At 39.9% G+C, this 20315-nt stretch overlaps 3 protein-coding genes across 5 annotated transcripts in view; 2 read left to right on the plus strand and 1 right to left on the minus strand.

Moving 5' to 3' along the window:
* dusp22a (dual specificity phosphatase 22a) overlaps positions 1-20315 on the plus strand; it is a 390938-nt gene that overhangs the window by 117818 nt on the left and 252805 nt on the right. The gene's annotated exons all lie outside the window — the stretch shown is intronic.
* Positions 7348-10539, plus strand: gins2 (GINS complex subunit 2). Of its 2 annotated transcripts, none has more exons than XM_055173418.2 (5): positions 7348-7506; positions 7928-8042; positions 8127-8226; positions 9617-9743; positions 9978-10539. In XM_055173418.2, exons 1-5 carry the CDS (start codon positions 7417-7419, stop codon positions 10092-10094), a joined length of 549 nt encoding a protein of 182 aa, XP_055029393.1. In that variant the 5' UTR covers positions 7348-7416; the 3' UTR covers positions 10095-10539. The 2 variants fall into 2 exon arrangements, with proteins under 2 accessions (XP_055029393.1, XP_055029394.1); XM_055173419.2 differs by having other exon boundaries at positions 7419-7670.
* gse1b (Gse1 coiled-coil protein b) overlaps positions 11105-20315 on the minus strand; it is a 202940-nt gene continuing 193729 nt past the window's right edge. For both annotated transcript variants that reach the window (XM_055173416.2, XM_055173417.2), the window contains 6 exons: positions 16927-17188; positions 16723-16836; positions 16031-16396; positions 15647-15919; positions 14656-14759; positions 11105-12989 (listed from right to left, as the gene is read on the minus strand). In XM_055173416.2, coding sequence (XP_055029391.2) covers positions 12852-12989; positions 14656-14759; positions 15647-15919; positions 16031-16396; positions 16723-16836; positions 16927-17188 — 1257 coding nt within the window. In that variant the 3' untranslated portion in view covers positions 11105-12851. The remainder of the gene's footprint in view (positions 12990-14655; positions 14760-15646; positions 15920-16030; positions 16397-16722; positions 16837-16926; positions 17189-20315) is intronic.

A 20315-nucleotide genomic window follows, 5' to 3' on the forward strand; every position in this document is an offset into this window, starting at 1 on the left:
CACTGCTTGGTCCTCTTCGAGGCGTTGCTGCAAACACAGGTAAGTGATACACTGCACAGGTAATGTTACTCACAACACTGGGGCCTTTGGTTCCTTCCAAGCATTCGTGGAGACAGAGGTAATGGGTTCTCACTACTGACACTGTTTGATCCTCTTCGAGGCGTTACTGCAAGCACAGGTAATGGTTGGGTTCTCTCCTCTGGCTCGGGCCTCAACGTGCTATTTCTTCGCACAATCTGCACGGGCCCGGGCGGGTTCAGTTACTGCCAATACAGCACACACACAGCAAGCTTAGTGAAACACACGGTAAAAGTCACTCACCACAGCACTCTGCACACGCACTCCACGTGAAGTTAAGGCTGGGCCGCCTAGGTCTTGGCTGCTTGAGAGGCTGGTTGGGCGTTGTACACGCCAGAGAAAGAGAAAAGATTTCACAGGTAAATATGTTCCACAACGCCCCTCTATATCTCCTAGTTACCTCTTCGGCTCACCTACGCATTCAATCTCCGCAGGGCCGGTAACGCTTGGTTGTCCAACCGATTTCCCAATATACATCCAACAGCGTCGTGTTTGCTTCTCCACATCCAAATCACTTGATAACTTCCTTGCTCCTACGTCTTCAACCTCTCGTCTTCCCTGAGGGATAAATGTGAGTCAACCCAGCCGATCTCCACCGTAGCAACGAGCACAAGCAACGTATGCACAAAGTGCCACCAACCATACGCTCCGGTGTAGTGCTCCTTTAATTTCCACCGCTCCGTCCTTCTCGCTTTTCTGGGCTGCCGCACTCTTTCCTCGCGCTATAAGCGCTCCGTGGATCAACGGCGCCCTCCGGCTCCTCTAAGGACGGAGCGTGTGAACAGGCCTGCCCTAGGCAATCGCAGGAGCTCGTGCCCGAAACAACTCTCCTCTCTTGTGCTCCTTTGGACCTTTTTAATGTGTCTTGTCTCTCCTCCTCCTCCAATCACGGGTCGTCACGTTGATGCCCCACACCTGTTGCTCATTCCCTCATAATATGTGTTGTCAGGGAGACCAGGAAGTAAAATAGTGTAGTTAACAAATCGGGCCCGGGCGGAAACCATCTTCAGGCGGAACCTTTCTCCGCCACTTTTGGTTCCGCCCCATCATAGTCACCCGGTGACACAAGCTCACCTGATCACACTGTCGGGGCTTATTTCCCAATAACTACCGGCTGCCTCTACATTATCCCTTACGTGGTGTCTAGCATCATTTTTTTATGCAGTGGTCTGTTGGGGAATTAGTATGAAGGTGGCGACAGAAATTAACTGGACAAATAAATTAGAGGGGCTGGCTCTGTACTTGGTATGGAGCTGGACTCTGTTCATGTTGTGGCTAAGAGAAGAATACTGTCAAAACTAAATTTAATTCTGGACAAGAGAAGTACATTTAGTCAGACTGATCACTGCTAAGTGTTCTACTGAGCGTTTTAAAATCATTTATACCTGTGGCCATTAGGCTGTATAACTCCTCTTTGTAAATGCTGGGACAATTTACTATCGAAGTAAATTATCCTTTTTATGTTTATTAATTTTTTTTACATTTCTTATCTATTAATTTTTAAATCATTGATGGGCATATAATTATGCTTTTATTTCTTTTTCTTTAATTTCTTTCTTTTTACTATAATTGTAACATTAAAGCAATTTCCCCTGGGATTAATACAATTCTTTAAAATTAATTTAAATCAATAAATGTAATCACTAGGATTAATCTTAGCCTGGTTGTTAGCCTGCTCTGGAGCAGGCTAGCTTCAAACCCAGCCAACATTGCAAGGTGGGGCCCATGTGGGCCCCATATGGGCTTCCTATGTGGGCCCTATATGGGTTTGTCCATGGGTTCCACTATGGCCCCACGTGGGTTGCCCACATGAATTTGATATAGAAACTGAGTGGGGCTTATGTGGGACCCAGCTGGGCAACACACATGGGGCCCATGTGGGCCCTATATGGGCCCCATATGGGCTTCCAATGTGGGCTGTACATGGGTTTGTCCATGGGTTCCACTGTGGCCCCACCTGGGTTGCCCACATGAATTTGATATAGAAACTGAGTGGGGCCTATGTGGGGCACACGTGGGCAAGACACATAGGGCCCATATTGCACCCACGTAATGAAGCCCACGTTACATATCAGGGCCCAGAATGGATTTTTAATGGGTACTGGACTGGTCCCTTATTATGAAATAATTATACTTTTAATGCTTAATTGTAATTTACTTAAATAATATATTTGTTTTAAATTGAAAACCGATAAAAGCAAATCATTTCAGTTCGGTAAATATCAGATTTCAGCATAAATATTTAACAGTTCATTCACCTGTAACATCACAAAACATGAAGGAGGTGCAATATGAGAAATCAAATTAAAAAACTGTAAAGGTTCAATATATCAAAATACTTTATTGTCAATTTATAACAATACAATGCTAAAATAATCATGAACATTTCAAAACTGCTAAGGCAGGTAATGACTAACAATTTAACATAACACTTAAAATAAGCATTGGAAGAAGTCAAACTCTTAAAATACTTCGAACTCAAAAACAACACAAACATTGCTCACTCTTCTGGAGATGGTCTTCTGATCATCAATTAATCTTTGCTCACACGTTTTATGAAGAACTTCCAAAGCATCCACAGCCAAACTCATTAAATGTCCTTGCACGTTTGCTTTGATTCATCCCTGTGCAGTCCGTGAACTTGTACCGTAGTATTACATTTTCTAAAAACACAACTCAGGATAAATTACAAGTGTAACAGTTGTGGGAGACTCCTGCTGCTCCGATAGAAACCGTATCCTTGCGCCTGAGCGGAAATTCTTGTAGTTTAAATGTTTATCATCTTTATAGTTGTAATTTTAAAAGTCTGCCTGTTTTAGCAAAGATTATTTAAAATATGATATTATACTATGTGATAAAAATCACAATTAAAAACATTTGAAGCAGGACTACTTTGTCAAGCGTAATGTGTCGTTGCAGTGAGCAGATCGTAATGAGGTCTCCTTATATGAAACACCTGACTCCACTAATCAGACTCCTTTCAGAATGTTTGAAACATTTCTTTAATTAACACACTTATCAAACTGATGAACTTTCTGACATTTCTTATTTTCACTCATGCTCAGCTGTGCAAATTAAAATTAATAATTGGCAGGTAAACATTACAAATATCACAAATAAATGTTAACAATAATGCATTTTTATTTAAAATGTTTTATACTGATCATATCCTATCTGTGATATTATTTGCTCTTTGTATAAAAGTGACTATAAACCAAAAGTAATAATTTTAAGAGTTTAAATGTATATAAAATGTATTTTAAGCATAAAATGTTTTGCCCACATAGGTGCCATGAGGGCCCCACATTATTATCCCACATGGGCAAACCTATATGGGGCCCACATAGGGAAACCCACATGGGACCCACATAGTCAACCCACATGGGACCCATATATATTGCCCATGTTAAGCCCATGGCCACATGAAACCCATGTTGCCCATATGGGACCCATGTGGGGCCCACATATCAATGTTAATTAAATGTAAAAAAGAATGCATTTTTATTTAAAATGTTATACTGATCAAATCATATCTGTTATATTATTTGCTATTTGTTTAAAAGTGACAACCAACCAAACGTTATTATTTTAAGATTGTAAATGTATAAATATATATTTCACGCATAAACATGTTTTGCCCACATAGGTGCCATGAGGGCCCCACATTATTATCACACATGGGCAAACCTATATGGGGCCCACATAGGAAACCCACGTGGGGCCCACATAGTCAACCCACATGGGACCCATATATATTGCCCATGTTAAGCCCATGGCCACATGAAACCCATGTTGCCCATATGGGACCCATGTGGGGCCCACATATCAATGTTAACTAGATAGAAAAGTTTGTTGACAAACTTTATGTTGGCTTGACAAAGCCTGGCCTGAACGTTAAAAACGGTTTGACAGAAGTTTAGTTTAGTATGCTATCTGGCTGTTAGTATGTTTAAGTATGAAGCTAGTCTGATTTAACATAAAGTTAGCATGATTAGCCTGAAGCTAGCATGAAGCTAACATGATTAGCATGAAGCTAACATGATTAGCATGAAGCTAGCATCAAGTTAACATGATTAGCATGAAGCTAGCATGATGCTAACATGAAATAGCATGAAGCTAGCATGATGCTAACATGAATTAGCATGAAGCTAGCATGAAGCTAACATGATTAGCATGAAGCTAGCATCAAGTTAGCATGATTAGCATGAAGCTAGCATGATGCTAACATGAATTAGCATGAAGTTAGCATGAAGCTAGCATGATGCTAACATAAATTAGCATGAAGCTAGCATGAAGCTAGCATGATGATAACATGAATTAACATGAAGCTAGCATGATGTTAACATGAATTAACATGAAGCTAGCATGATGCTAACATGAATTAGCATAAAGCTAGCATGATGCTAACATGAATTAGCATGAAGCTAGCATGATGCTAACATGAATTAGCATGAAGTTAGCATGAAGCTAGCATGATGCTAACATGAATTAGCATGAAGCTAGTATGATGCTAACATGAATTATCATGAAGCTAGCATGATGCTAACATAAATTAGCATGAAGCTAGCATGATGCTAACATGAATTAGCATGACGCTAGCATGATGCTAACATGAATTAGCATGAAGCTAGCATGATGCTAACATGAATTAGCATGAAGTTAGCATGAAGCTAGCATGATGCTAATATGAATTAGCATGAAGCTAACATGATGCTAACATGAATTAGCATGAAGCTAGCATGATGCTAACATGAATTAGCATGAAGCTAGCATGATGCTAATATGAATTAGCATGAAGCTAACATGATGCTAACATGAATTAGCATGAAGCTAGCATGATGCTAACATTAATTAGCATGAAGCTAGCATGATGCTAACATGAATTAGCATGAAGCTAGCATGATGCTAACATGAATTAGCATTAAGCTAGCATGATGTTAACATGAATTAGCTTGAAGCTAGCATGATGTTAACATGAATTAGCATGAAGCTAGCATGATGCTAACATGAATAAGCATGAAGTTAGCAAGATTTATTATGAAATTAGCATAAAGCTAGCATGAAACTAGCATGAAGCTAGTATGACTTAGCTTGAAGCTAGCATAAAGCTAACATGACCAAAAGACCCAACCCCCATGTCTCTATGATGTTCAGATCCAGAGATATAAGGCTTTGTTTATTATGTTGCTAGGGTGCTCATATTTGGTTGCTAGGGGCGTGGCTTAATAGCTCAATAAGAATCCTTAGAGGCTGATTGGATGCCTGAGTAAAATGAGCCCACCCCCATGTCTCTGTGACACTGTGCTGCAAAGATATCCATCTGGGCATTTTATAATGGAAGTCTATGGGAGATGTTGCTAGGGTGCCCAAAAATGGTTGCTAGGGGCGTGGCTTAATTGCTATGGGATGATCCAGAGAGACTGTTTGGATGCCTGAGTAAAATGAGCCCACCCCCATGTCTCTATGACACTGTAAAGCGAAGATATTCCATCTGGAACGTTTTTATTCCCTTATATGGGCGTGTTTCCTGCCCCGTTATAAGTCAATGGGGAATTTTGGGGGCCTCCTACACCCCAGGGGTGAAACTTACACCCCAATGTGATGTATGTTCTTACAGAGCCTGCCAGCCTCTGCAAATGTGGTAACCCACAAGTTTGTACAAATTTCTCGCTTGCAGCTATGACCCGTCAAAGTTTGTCGCAATGTTAAGTCAATGGAAAATTTGGGGTGTTTGAGCGCCCCGTTTAGGAATTCGGTAGGTCCCATCAGTTAGAAAAGGCATAGCACCTATCTACGGACCAGTCTTAAAAGTTTTGTTAAGTTTTGTGGGTGTAGCTTGAAAGCTCTAGGAGGAGTTACAATTGGTAAAAAGTATGAACAGAAGAAGAATAATAATAATAATAATAAGCTTAGATCGAAGAACAGTATGTTGGCTTTGTCAAGCCAACATAATTAAATGTAAAAAAGAATGCATTTTTTTAAAATGTTTTATACTGATCAAATCATATCTGTTATATTATTTGCTATTTGTTTAAAAGTGACAATCAACCAAAAGTTATTATTTTAAGATTGTAAATGTATAAAAATGTATTTCAAGCATAAAAATTTTTGCCCACATAGGTGCCATGAGGGGCCCACATTATTATCCCACATGGGCAAACCCATATGGGGCCCACATAGGAAACCCACATGGGACCCACATATATTGCCCATGTGAAGCCCATGCCCACATGTAACCCATGCTGCCCAGATGGGACCCACGTGGGGCCCACATGTCAATGTTGGCTGGGAAGAGTAAATCTCCATAGTAACTTCATCAAGATGAATTTAGCCTCCCTTCATGCAACCGAGTCAGGGCTAAATTCAGCCAGGATAACTGGAAAATCCCAGCTTAATCCCTTATCTTGCTTTTGTGCAATACCCCTCTGGATGCGCGCGCACCCTGCAATGTTTGTAAACTTGCAACCCCTCTATAGCAGGTAGTGATGGGAGAAGCGAAGCTTTTCGAAGCTTCGAATCAATTGAACCAATTGGTTCGAAAATTGATTCAGTTTATCTAAGCCTTTAAAACACCACACACGCTGGCGACACCTGCTGGTCAAAATAGTGTAAAAGATATGTCCAAACATTTTACAATTTTTTTACAAAATAATAGCAAGATTTTTATTAAATATGTTTTTAAAAAATCATTTAACTTAATTAAGACATAATTTAAATTGTATTATTTGTTTTCGTTTTATATAGGGCATACAAATCATTAAAACTAACTCCCCTTTTAATTATGCACATTTGTTGTCATTAAATCTGTCTATAAACAAAAAGTAAACAAAATGGTAGTGTTATTAGTCAGAAGGATGAATGTTTTATGAACTTGCATAATAAAACTGACCCGAGTTCACCTACCCTGGTCATTTGCGATCAATTCCCCCTAGTGGTTAATCATCGGATTTTCGAAAAGTTTCGAAACAGTTATGACGTAATGAAGCCTCGTTTGCTAAAATCAAAGAGTATAGAAGCTAAAATCCCGTGACTGGGTCAGTTTGAAACAAGCTCTGAACCAATTGATTCGAAACAAAAGATTCGTGAAAGTTTCGAAGCCTCAGAAGCAGTGCTTCGAAAGCGACCATCACTAATAGCAGGTATTCTAGGGGAAAAGAAAATATATGACTACATCATTACATTTATAAAAGAAACAAAGCTAAGCAAAATAATTTAGATTTACGTTTTTTCCTGTTTCACACTCCAGTCCAGTTAGTGGCGGTAATGCACTTACTAGTTGGTTTGCCAACCGCCAATAAACACCAAAGAAGAAGAAGACGTCATTGGTAGAAGCGGGAAATGGACGCAGCAGAAGTTGAGTTTCTCGCCGAGAAGGAGCTGGTGAAAATTATTCCCAACTTTAGTCTCGACAAAATCTATTTAATCGGGGTACGCAAGCTACTGTAATGTTGTGATATATATTATTTCTGTATCGATAGTTTTTTTTCATCCGCTGACTATTTTTAGGTTTATGATATGTTACCAAACACATTAAAACCCGTCTTTATCGTTGTCTAATCATGGTATTAAGGTGTTTTGTACACATTTATCAGGTATAGTAACATTGTGGTAATGGGTTTGTGAATATATTCTTATGCAAGTACGGCAATATTGATGCATTTAACGTTACGCGATGGCAATATTCTGAAATAACTTACTCATTATACCATGGTACATGCGTTCCTACACAGACATGCTAAATGTAATACTGTGCATCTAACTGGACACTCGTGTGCTATAATGATGTGATTGCTGTTCCTGAGTTGTGCGTCAGATGCGTGACCTGTGACGTGTATTGACTCAACTGTAGGGGGATCTGGGCCCGTTTAACCCGGGTTTGCCAGTGGAGGTCCCTGTGTGGCTGGCCCTTAATCTTAAACAGAGACACAAATGCAGGATCGTACCTCCAGAATGGATGGAAACCAGTGAGTTAGTTTCACCAGTTGTCTCTGCTGGTACATCATCGTTCATGAAACCTGCATTAATCATAAATACTCTTTCATTTATAGACAAACTGGAGGAGATCCGTGAACAGGAGCGTAAACTGGACACTTTCACTCCCATACCGAGTCCATATTACATGGAGCTTACCAAACTATTACTCAACCAGTGAGTATACGCCTAAATATGATTCAGTCAGACCAATCCCATCTTAGTCCTAGTCCACACGGACACGGGTATATTTATAACCGGAGTTTTCCCTGAAAAAAATCCCGTCCACACATGCTCGGTTTAAATTAAATATCCATCCACACGATAAAGCAAAAGCACGCTATCAAGCGCTGTCAAGAGCATGCCACACCAGCAGGCGGGGATATAACCCAAATCGTGTTCCGCAGTATAGTGAGATAACTGAGCATCTATCTGTATACATGTTAGAAGCCCTGTTAGCACAGTTATTATTAGCAAGATACGTCCGCCATTGCACAGAATCATCAACTAAGCAGTCAGCGGCGCACAATCTTGACGTCAAACACAGCGGGTAGCGGCGCACACTCTGACGTCGCAAGGCAAAACCCCCGGTTTTACTCTCTACACGACACCACTGAAACCGGGGTTTCTTAAAAAGCTCACCCTGGCCGGGGTTTTCAAATATGCTCGGTTTCAGTGCACTGATACTGTGGTTTCGTGTGGACGAACGGCCGAACCGCGTGAAAAAACTCACGGTTATAATAATACCCGTGTCCGTGTGGACTAGGCCTTACACAAGACACAAAAGTGTAAATCAAAAATTCTTAGGAAAAGAAATAAAAAAAGATACTACCAAAACATACTTGTAGCCAATCAGCAGTAAGGGGCGTGTCTACTAACCAACAACGTTGCCTGGGTTGTGTATGTGTGGGGTGGGTCTATAAACAGAAGGTTCAGATTCTATTGGGGTAGGGGTGTGTTTGTTTAGGTGATTACAAATGTCAACATTGGCTTTCAGAGATCATGGGACCCTGCCTTTAACTTCACCCCACCACTTTCGGCACAAGCCATGATGAAACCACAAGGACTCCAGACTGAAACTTGAATAAATGATTCGGCAGCAGTGCTACCCACTTAGGCATTACGTCTTTAAACAGATGTGATGTCTGACTGTTTACTGAAACCTTTTGTTATTCACATTTGAGAAGAATGTGTTTATGAAATACACATATAAAACGTTTTTGAGAAACTGAAAGGGGTTTTGTTCTTAGCAAACCTTATGAAGTTTTTAAGCAGAAATTGATTACTGTATGTGAAGAGTGACAATAGCAGCAATGCATGTGAGGTGTTTAATTTAATAAGCAGCAGGTGGACATCACTTTACAATGACAATAAAACCGTTCTTGTCTGCATCTTATTGAACCTTCATATCAACGCTACACTTTAGTGGCCAAAATATATTTGTATTGATACACAAAGCTTGATTGGCTTGTTAAACTGAACTTTGTTATATTGCATTGTCATCATTGAAATTTGCTGCATGTAATCTTCTCTGTATTGAGTCTTGAAATGCCGTTTTTGTGTTCAGTGCTGCAGATAACATCCCCAAAGCTGATGAGATTCGCACACTGGTGAAAGACATCTGGGACACGCGCGTGGCCAAACTAAGACTCTCTGCTGACAGTTTTATCAGCCAGCAGGAGGCTCATGCGCAGGTAACATGCACAGGTTTATGAGATTAGAACAGCAAACAAACTCATGCCATACAGATTTTTCTGCATCAGGTTGTTGTGTAAAAACATGGTCTAGTAATTTTTGCTCTGGTCCGCTACAAGTTCTTACCCTTGCAGGACCTATTTGAATATTATTTTTGGTAAAGTTATAGGGCAGAACGTACAGATCAGATTCCGATTTACTGTAAAAGTCTCATATATTCTCTCTCTCTCTAGCTGGATAATCTCACGCTGATGGAGATCAATACCACACGCTCTTTTCTGCTGGACTCTCTGAACTACATGTATAAACTGCGTTCAAACATGCAGCCGAGCAGAACTAAAGACTATTAATGTGATCTCATGCACTGGACTGACCTGTCAGCTTTAGCTTCATGTGATCATGTTCTGAAGCTGATGTATGAACTTTTTTTTTGCTTTGCAAGATTAAAGTGGTTTGTTAATTGTTTGTAGTTTTTTTTTTTTTTTTTTAAGAAGTAACTACTATTTGACTGGATCATTGTGTGGATAGTTACTGATGCTGTTGAGCTGGTGTGTTTTGTAAAAGCCCTTAGACTTGGAACAGTCGTGGGAATTGAGTCGTAAAAGTTTCAGAAGTTAATAAAAAGTCACAGGAAGGCCAACATTTAAAATAAAGTTCATTCTGTATTTTATGAATGGCAACAGTATTTACCAGACCATAGATTCTAATAATGAACTGTCACTTGCTTGTAGTTTGTAATTTGACAAAAAGCTCACCAATAAATTGAATGGTGCTTCTGCCTAAAGTTTGATCTGCCGACAGAATCTGTGTGCTTTGTACATCTAGTGTAGTGTACTGAAGCTGTTAAGTGATGGATATGTTACTGTTGTTAATCGTCTCCCTAAAGAACATATAAGATGGATACTGATATCTAACTAGGCAATTACAACCATAGTATTATTCCTATTCAGCATGCAATTTGTGATAAAGGAGTGGGAATTGTTTTCATGAAAATAAATCAGGAATCTACTTAAAAATGTAGCCAATAGAATAATTTCAAAGCTTGAACTAAATATCACAGCATTTGTAGGAATATTTTTACATTCATAATTGTAATTATAAATTACACAAACACACAGCGGGAGAGACAAAGAGCATTCAGTATAATGCTGAACATTTTCAGTTTTTTTTAAATCTTGCTGCATCAACTTTATTTGACATTAATCATTTACATAATTCATCAAATGGAGGTGTTGTTACTTTTGCGTTTTGATGAGATACAGATGTATTTCTATTTGATTATGATGTTTTAAAGCTAAACATACACATATTTCAATTTACTTTGACAAAGATGAAATCCACAATAAAAAGTAATCCAAACTCATTTTGGAAATATTTATTTTTTTTGTCAAATTACAGCAATATATTCATAAATACCTAAGTACTACACTCATCAAAGCATATATAACATTACAATGACTTCAAACAAGTACATAAAAAAAGTAAATGAAAACATGGTTTCACAGCATCTAGCATCGTCCTCCTTTGAGTTTGGGGTTGTCTGTGTGTACACACACAGACACACAGCTGATATTGTTTAGGGCCAGCATCAGATTTGTAAACATGGTACCAGCATGGCATGAGACAAATAAACTGATGGCACGTCACCTTGGGGCAAATCGTCCAGACAAATGACAATGCAACCAAAATCGTTACGAGATGCATTTCATGGTTTTAACCTTGTGCTGTAAGAGTTATGGTAAATGCAGAATTAAAGATGGCATGCTGTATGTTATGTCATGTGTTTGTGTGTGAGAGAGAGATGAAGCAAGCACATGATGAGGATAAGGTGAAGTGTCAGCGGCCACCGAAAACAAAACAGGTGTGTCATTCTTAGATTGTACTTGGCAGATAAGGATATTACAGGCAGTATAGAGTTTTTAAGGCCTATATTCAAAGGTTTTTATTGTTGTCATGATAGAATCAGTCCTCGATAACCAATGAATACAACAAACATATTTAATTGGCAAACAAGCATGTTTTTAGGCTTCCTTTGGAATTCATTTGTGTAATGTGTTATCACACAGCAGGATGATCAATCGTTTCATCAGTTTTTCTATATTTTTGGCATGCCACCCTTTTAAACTTTGGCACGGTACTCATCAAGGGCAAAAACATTTCCAATCAATCAATCAATCGGTTCATGAAACAAATAACGACTTGTTTTCGTACAGTAGCCTATTGATTTCTTGGGCTGTTTTCTCTCTCTGTAAACAGGTGAGATATATTTGAGAATACATTCTATGTAATATAGACTGTAGATTTAATTTAAATGCATCCACGAAGACATAAATCCAAAAGTGGCTACATGCTGCTTTATGTTTTAAAAAGAAAATGCAGTGTAATCATCTGGACCTTTGTGAGACCACTAGCTAAGATGTTAAGATGAACGGCCTCATGGGTAAAGTTGGGGGACGTTGCTACTGTAGTTTAGGAAGAGGAAGTGATGTCATCACTCCACATGTCCTAAAAGGGTGTCTCTTTATCTTAACATCCAAAAGCCTTAATATATTAGAAAACATGGCAGGCTTTTTCCTCTTTAAAAGAACAATGAATTAAGTCATTAAAAACATACAAAACTTTGATATTTACTGTACAATACAGTGCTGAAGCACCTCTTTAAAAACTTTATTCTAAATCTTGAAGTAAAACATTTTCCTTTCTCTATTTCAATAAGCATTTTCTCTTTCAAGATCAAAAAGAGTCACCTGTCACAAAGTACCTCCAGAGAGTTCTTCAGGATATTTGTATCTTTAAGTGCATTCCTAGATGTCCATGGACAGGAAAGAAATGGCAGGTTGGCAGAGCTGCATTGTGATTGGCGTTCTGCTCTGGCTTTGACAACGGGGCTGTTCCTGTGGTAGATAAATTTGGAGGTTTCGTGTATTTGCACGTTACTCTGCCCACGGGATGACACGGGAGGTCAGTGGGTGACAAGTTCATGGGCCATATGTCGGTTTCTAACCCTCACTCTTCCAGCAGACAAGAGTCAGGGTTGGGGAAGCGGGGTTTGGCCAAGATGTGTGGGATGGTCTGACCAGGTGGGTGGTTAGTGGTGCTGTAAGGTGTCACCTGGGTGAATAGCCTTTGAAGTGAGTCCTGGACCAGGGGGTCTGCGGCAGTGTCAGGCACTTTTTAAAGTGCTCCAGCTCTGCCTGTAGCTTCTCCCTCTCGGCAGCCAACTTCTGCTTCTGAGCCATCAGCTCCTGACAGACAAAAACACAACCGCTGCTCAAATAATGCTAACAATGGATGACTGAATCATACACAGTGAATTTAAAGAGTGTAGAGTAGACTAGACTGGTAAAGTATAGACTAGAGTAGTGTAGACTGGAGAAAAGATAAGTGTAGTTTAAACTGGAGATTAGAATCAAGTGTGGAATACAGCACAGCGTCTAAGAGGTGCAACTAATCAGCTCTAAAGGCACACACATAGCTTAAACCTAATTCTCACAGCACTTTGGTCCCAGAAAATACCCATAAAATTGGCAGACAGGCTTCTGTGTGAATGCAAACACATCCCGTAGTAACATTGCCGGAAGATACACGGAAAGCCCTTTGTGTGAATGAAACATTGCTGTAAAGCCACTTTTCCACTGCACACGACATACGGAAATGACAGTCGGAGTTTATGATTGGAATACAATGAAATACATTACTTCCGGTCGGCATATCGCATGCGGTTTAGTCGCACAAGTTCCATTTTTTGTACGGATCCAACGCTCAAAACGGATCCGATATTTACGCATCCGCAGATGGTCGGCATTTCACGCAGACCCTTTGCGACTCTTCATAGGAAATGAATGACTTCCGGCTTATCGGCCGTCGTTTGTAGTGTGCAGTGGAAAGGCGGCTGAAGGGATGTGTCGTAGTGAGGATGGCAACATGAGGTTAAAACGCTCTTTAAAACGAGCAATTTATATGCAGATTAACATTTACAACAAGAAATGTCGGCAAACCGAACTGAAGCAGAGATCAGGGAGCTCGTCACTATCTGCGTTGAAGTGGAGATCATTCAGCAGAATAAAAGAATAGTGCGTATAGAATAGAAATGAGCTTCTTTATAATCTTATCATAAACTAAAATGCACGTGCATGGCTTCTGGAGAGAGAAATAATGGATAATAAGTAAGCTTCAGATGCTGTGGGACAAAAAACACCTACCAAGTGCCGGACTATAAACATGTCACGTGTCTTTACGGGATCTTTATGGCATCTGTGTGAAAGCACGCACAGATTCCAAAAAGAATCACTGGCAGTGTTAATGAACCAAAAATCAAACGATCCCAGAAAAATCCCGGATGCATTTTCCCACAACGTCTGTGTGAAAAGGGCTATACCTAAACCCAACCAAACCGTGCCCCAGCACGATGGTCTGCCCTCCCTACTCTCCCAGAAGAACACACTCACACTGTACTTTGACCGATCCGGGCACGCTTTTGTCATTAGGATGCAATTGTTTTGATGGGCAATTCTCTTAACGCTGGAGCCCATTGTAATGTTAAGTCTGTGTTTTTTATATAAGTTGTTTGGTGCGCGATGACACACAGTCCTCTCACATGCTATCATATTGCTTAGTTGATCTGTCGCATGTGCCGCTCAGACATTCACGTAACTCTGCTGCGGGCATCGGAAGGGTTTTACGAAGGCAGATGAAGGTGAGTGGTCGCGCAATTAACGTCTCTTCATTTAAACAGCGCTCTGGGACGATTTGCGATCACACTGCGCCTGAGCACAAGTGAACCACAATGAAGCCCACCTCTGCAACGGTACAGTGCGATCACACTAGTCAAATGAACCAGACATTGCAGGTCAAACGCGCTTGGTTGGGTGCCCAAAGAGAGGTTTGTTTGTGTCAGTGTTTGTGTCTTACCCCCATAGAGTGTGAGAGCTGTTCTGCTGTTAAGCTGAGATTATAGTGATGAGTCTCCAGCCGTCTACACTGATTGTGAAGAACCTGCCTCTCAATACTTTGCTCTGGGGGGAGAGAGAGAGAGAGAGATCTGAGGTTATGTACTGTGATAGACAGGAAGGCCATTGCATTAATAATTTAGAGGCATGGGCAAAGGTTGGCACCTGGATTCTATGGTATGATTAGGCACAAAAAATAGTGCATATCATTTATACATGTACTAATACGCATCCAATTAAGGTGTTTCTAAGGTTTCTAACAAACCAGGCAATGTTTCCTGATTGACAAATAGCCAAATCTTTACCTGTGGAAAGGACAAAATCAACTACATTTTAAAGTTGTTGTAAAATTAAAATAAAATGATATTTTATGCTGCCTTCTGAGCCTTTTCTAATTCAATTCAGAGTGATAGTTTATTTAAATTGTGCAGATTTTTATTTTAAGAGAATATGGATGTTTTAGAAATCATTGTACATTGGGGTTAGTCATGGTTCGTGTATGACATGAACAATATAAAAAAATGGCATTAAAAAGCATTAATTTAGACTTGATGAAACAGCAGAAACCCTGATAGATTATTCTCATCAACCCAAACAACTTGCACACTGACACCCATTAGCTACACCCAACAGTAAGCCATTTTTGATTTTAAGGAAACTGCATGAGGAGGGGTGTGAAACTCAATCACAGAAGGGGTGTAAAACTGACAATGTAGATAAAGCTTTAATACTGGGTGACTTTAACATCCACATTGATAAAGAAAGAAGCATTAGGACTAGCTTTTATGGATGTTCTCCACTCTCTCTGTATTAGACAAAATGCACCCGAGTTCAATTGCTGCATTCTCACCTGCCCAAACGAACCGCACCAAGTGGGATAACGAACTCTAGTACGATTCAAGCAAACTAAATAAGGCAGGTGAGAAAGCACCATAAGGGAGCAGACAGCTCACCTTCAGTGTACTCCTGATAAGCTTCAAAGATGGCTTCAATGCCCTGCCACCTGGGAGCGAAGGCCGCCTCCTCCTCCTCTTCGGTGTCATCCTCTTCTTCACCATCCTCAAACTCCTCCTCTGCTGGGAGCTCCTGGTAGCAGGGCGGCGGAGGGCCACGCTGGCCGTTGGTCTGTGATTTTGAGCGGCCCGCTGTGCTTTGTAGCTCAGGAATGTTATAATGGACGGATGAATCCACCATGTGGTTCTGCTCAGAGATGACTGAGGCACCACCTGACAGAGAGACATTTCCAGAATTAGATTGAATTTCATTAGCAATTCATGTCTGCACTGTGAGAGTCGGTTTTGAGTATGGAAGCCATGAAATAGGGAATGAACAAGTACCTTTGCTCTTCTGCAGGGCTTTTTGTGTTGACTGCAGCACGGACTCGTGAAACTGCTGAGCAAACTCCTCCGCTATAAAACTTTCCCATGGTCTGGTCTTTCCATTGACACTGGCAGAGCTCTCTTTAGTAAACAGAGGCTGTCGCACACTATTCAGTAGACTAGAGGTCTTGCCTGGCACAGTATCGATGACTTTCTTATCAGATAACACGGCAGGCAGGGGAACCTCTTTTGGTCTCAGGGGGTCCGGGCTGGAGCGGAGGTCCAGGGTGGGTGGGGGCCCAGACACAGAGGGGACAGGACTGGTGGAGAGTTCGTTCGTCAGTAGCTCATCATCAGCTTGGAAAGGGGAGTGAGATGACTGGTCTGCAAAGATCAAGCAAGAGTACTACTATTACATACAAAAATCTTCTGCTTGCATACTGGTGTCAAACATGAATTCATAAACAAAACAAGTTATTTTCATCTTAATCTAATAGACAATATATGTGAATCCCCACAGACAATAATTCCCATTTGTTAATAAGTGTCAATAAAACCCATATTAACTGAACACCAAGCGTTTCTGGTCACAAGTAGTGCATTAGCGCTCAGCTCCTTTTTGGTGGTAACGTGAGCCGGTACGAAGCAAGTGGCAGGTCTGGCTGAGCGTTTGCCCCACCTTTATCTGTGTGGACACAGTGTAGACTGACCTGAGCACAGCGCTGTGGGGCTCCCACACAGGGGCTGAGGGTTGTGTCTGATGCTGTCCAGAGTCACACTCTTCTGCTTGATGGCTAGCAACAATTCCTCAACCCTCTCATTATCTAAAAACACGTGCAAGGGACAGATTAGCACGTGAAAACATTTTGTTGCATCTAGTACATGTTTACGGCAGCTGCGTGTGTGGTACGTACCTTTTCTCTGCTGCTGTGTAATGTGGTTGAGGCTGAAGGAGGTGAGGAAGCGCTTCTTGTCCTCCAGCTCGGAGCTGTTGTTCATGTCCTCTGGGGTGAAGCGGGTGCTCAGCGGGGCAGAAATGGGCCGTTTGTTTTGGATGGCCGGTGGGGAGGGACTCCTCTCTCTTAGCATACGCCTCCGCTTTCTCCTCTTGACCTCCATCAGCTCCTCTCGACGAGCCAGAGTCGTCAGACCAAACATGCGCAGAAACTCCACCTTCTACGGAGAGGGACGAAGCCATTTAGTATTCAGGAATTTACAACAGAATCGAGTGCAGATCAGCAAATAGTAGAACTGACAGCAAATAGTCTAACTCTATGTCATTGGTCTAACTATGAGTCAAAGCGTTTATCTGAAAATGTAACCGAGTCAAGTTCATATAGGGTCATTTCGTGTCAAATCACACCAATTTTCCCGGCTTGAATTTTTTAGACACTTTTTTTCTGGAGAAAGAAATACTAAAATGATTAAGAAAGTCAAAATATTAAAGGGGGGTATAATATTTTTTCATTCTGACATATTTACACAGTTAAAGAGTTGTATTCCTGATGCTAAGCACAGGAAAAGGTTCAAAGAACCAGTTTATTTCTGGGCCGAATGCACTTTCGCTGGGTTTGTACGCAAGTACGTTTAGGAACCTTTTTTTCCACTACTGAATCTGTTGCGTAAATAGTACAGGAAGTACAGTGAAAGTCCTTATATGGGCACTTCACCCGGAATAGCCCCTGCACACACAAATGATGTGTTGTTGTTTGTGAGGAAAATCTAAGCTTGTTCAGCTTCCCAAAGAACCCAGCATTATGGGAACAATGGATGAAGTTTGTTTATCTGGGGCAGATGCGTAGTTGTGCAAGTGTGTGTGTTTAATGCTGAATTTCGTGAATGGGGCGGTCCCACTGACAAAACAACCAGGCCACGAAATGCAGACATTAAGCAAAATTGCATCAAATGTCGGTGTATTAGTGCATATAATAGGTACTCAATATTTTTAAATGCAATGTATGAATATTTATCCACAAATTGTTTAGAAAAGTCAAATTCTCTCACCTCAATCCCAATTAAGAAGTGTCATTGTTACTGTCATTTATAGAATGCAGTACTATCTATACACTACTCACATATAACTGTTGGTAGCATAAATATCCGATATGAAATATTGTAATGCTTTGGACTACAAGGCTTAATGTTTCTTTTACTAAAACTGTATGTCTAAAGAGGACCCTGAAGTGCTCACGTTATATGGAAGTATACCACAATCATACATGCATGTGATTTAGAGTAATAATTTATGTTATACTATGCATCATACACAAGGTTTTTATACTGTTGGTTTATCTCAGGTCATGCATAACTGAAACCAGTTGTCTTACCATGAAACCAGCAACAAAATATGATATATGTCCTGCTTCGTGTACTGCGTAAGGTTAACCGAGCCAAGATTTGAAGCAGTTATGCACTGCTGTCCTTTTGTTGTTGATGTGATCGCTTTCATTGTTTTACTCATTTGTATAAAAGCATCTGCTATATGACTAAATGTAATATATAAACTTCTTCAACTTAAAGAGCCCAGTGTTTTATAAAGTACTAGAAAGCAATACTTAAGTAAAAGTATAAGTATTGTACTAGAAAAAGACTTTGGTAGAAGTGAAAGTTGTCTTTTAAAAAATTACTCAAGTAAAAGTCTTAAAGTATATATACTGTACTTAAGTATCAAAAGTAATTTTCTGATATTTAATGTACTTAAGTATTTGAAGTAAAAGTAAAAAGTTTTTTTTTAAAGCAAGCGGTTAGAACTTTGATTGTAAACTTTATTGTGGCTTTCTTATAGTAAAGCATATTCAGGGTTCCCATTATCTTCTTAATCTCAATCATCAAATAAAAACTTTCAGGCACAATTCTCTCAAGTTCAAAGAGCAAACAGCATATTTTTAGAGCTGACATCAAATAAAAAGCTGAAATTTCACTTTTGTATGAACTTCAGGTAAAAATGAAAAATACATAATAACTTATTTCTATCAAAACATGAGCATATTTTTGAAAAAGTGGAGTATCCCTTTAAGTTAGCTGCTCTACTAAGAAAAAAACACCAACTCGTTGTGGCAATGAAAGCACTGTGACTTATTGTTATTCACAATGTATAACATTAGCACAACATTATCCTATAGCCACTGAGTTTTGAGTTAATTAACATAAAAGGAAATCTCAAGTTTGACAAAACGTATGATGCTTTTGAAGACGTGAATACAGTCCTTAACACTTTCTTTCTAACCTGCCACTGATTAACATAGCAGTTTTTACAAAATATTTTTCGATCTAACATTAGCCTACCGGAGGGAATATTCGGCCGGCAGTTATGCTATAATGTTACCATAAACAGTTAAGCGTGTTTCAGTTGAGAGTTCTCTGTGAATTAAATAAATCCATGGGAAAATCAGCGGTGTAACGTTAACGTTTAGACAGATAATTATCTAATACGGCTTATGATAACTAATGTTTAATCACATTGACATTGTGGCTTTACTTAATAACTATTTTTTTAACATACCTTGATGTGATTTTTCAGTTTTGTAAATAACAAAATGTAAGTGATTTTCGGTAGGCATAAGAGGCACTTTATTCGGTAATCGGCCACGGATGTATAACGTTAGCTTTCTCACCCTGTTTATCATCGGGGTGGTCGATTACGAAAACGGGAGGTCCTCCAGTAGGTGCTTTCATTGCAGTTACAGTTGTGCTTCCTCATCCTTTGGCAACACTACGCTTAAATAGAGTGTGCGTGAAATATAGTGTGCGGAGCGTAATGCAATCTAGAAGCACTGATTCGCCAAAACCTCCTTTTTTGAGGTCGCACACATTTCTTCTGATTTTATTTTGTAGTAACGAGTAACGAATATGCTTAGTGGAAATATAGCAAAAGTATACATTTTATCTAGAAAATGTAGTGGAGTAAAAGTGAAAGTTGACATAAATTTAAATAGCGGAGTAAAGTACAGATACGTGAAATATCTACTTAAGTACAGTAACGAAGTATTTTTAAGTAGTTACATTACAACACTGAAAGAGCCACACAGATCCAAAATCGAAACTGACCTGTATTGCAGTGTGTCATGTAGCTGTCCATCAATGTAAACAATGTTCAAAGTAGTTGAACCAAACAGTGCACAATTAATAAAGTTATTGGCTTCTAAAGTAGGGAGTCAACTCTGAATCGCTAAAACAAGTCGTTATATGGATTGAATCTCCTGTCTGTCTTTATCCACGTCACACAAACGCTTCCACGCCACACGAGATACTAATCTCCACCTACAGCCTTGCCCACGGGAGAAACGAAAACTATGACCCGCCC

This window comes from Misgurnus anguillicaudatus, chromosome 15 (genome assembly GCF_027580225.2).
Source record: "Misgurnus anguillicaudatus chromosome 15, ASM2758022v2, whole genome shotgun sequence".
Taxonomy (NCBI): domain Eukaryota; kingdom Metazoa; phylum Chordata; class Actinopteri; order Cypriniformes; family Cobitidae; genus Misgurnus; species Misgurnus anguillicaudatus.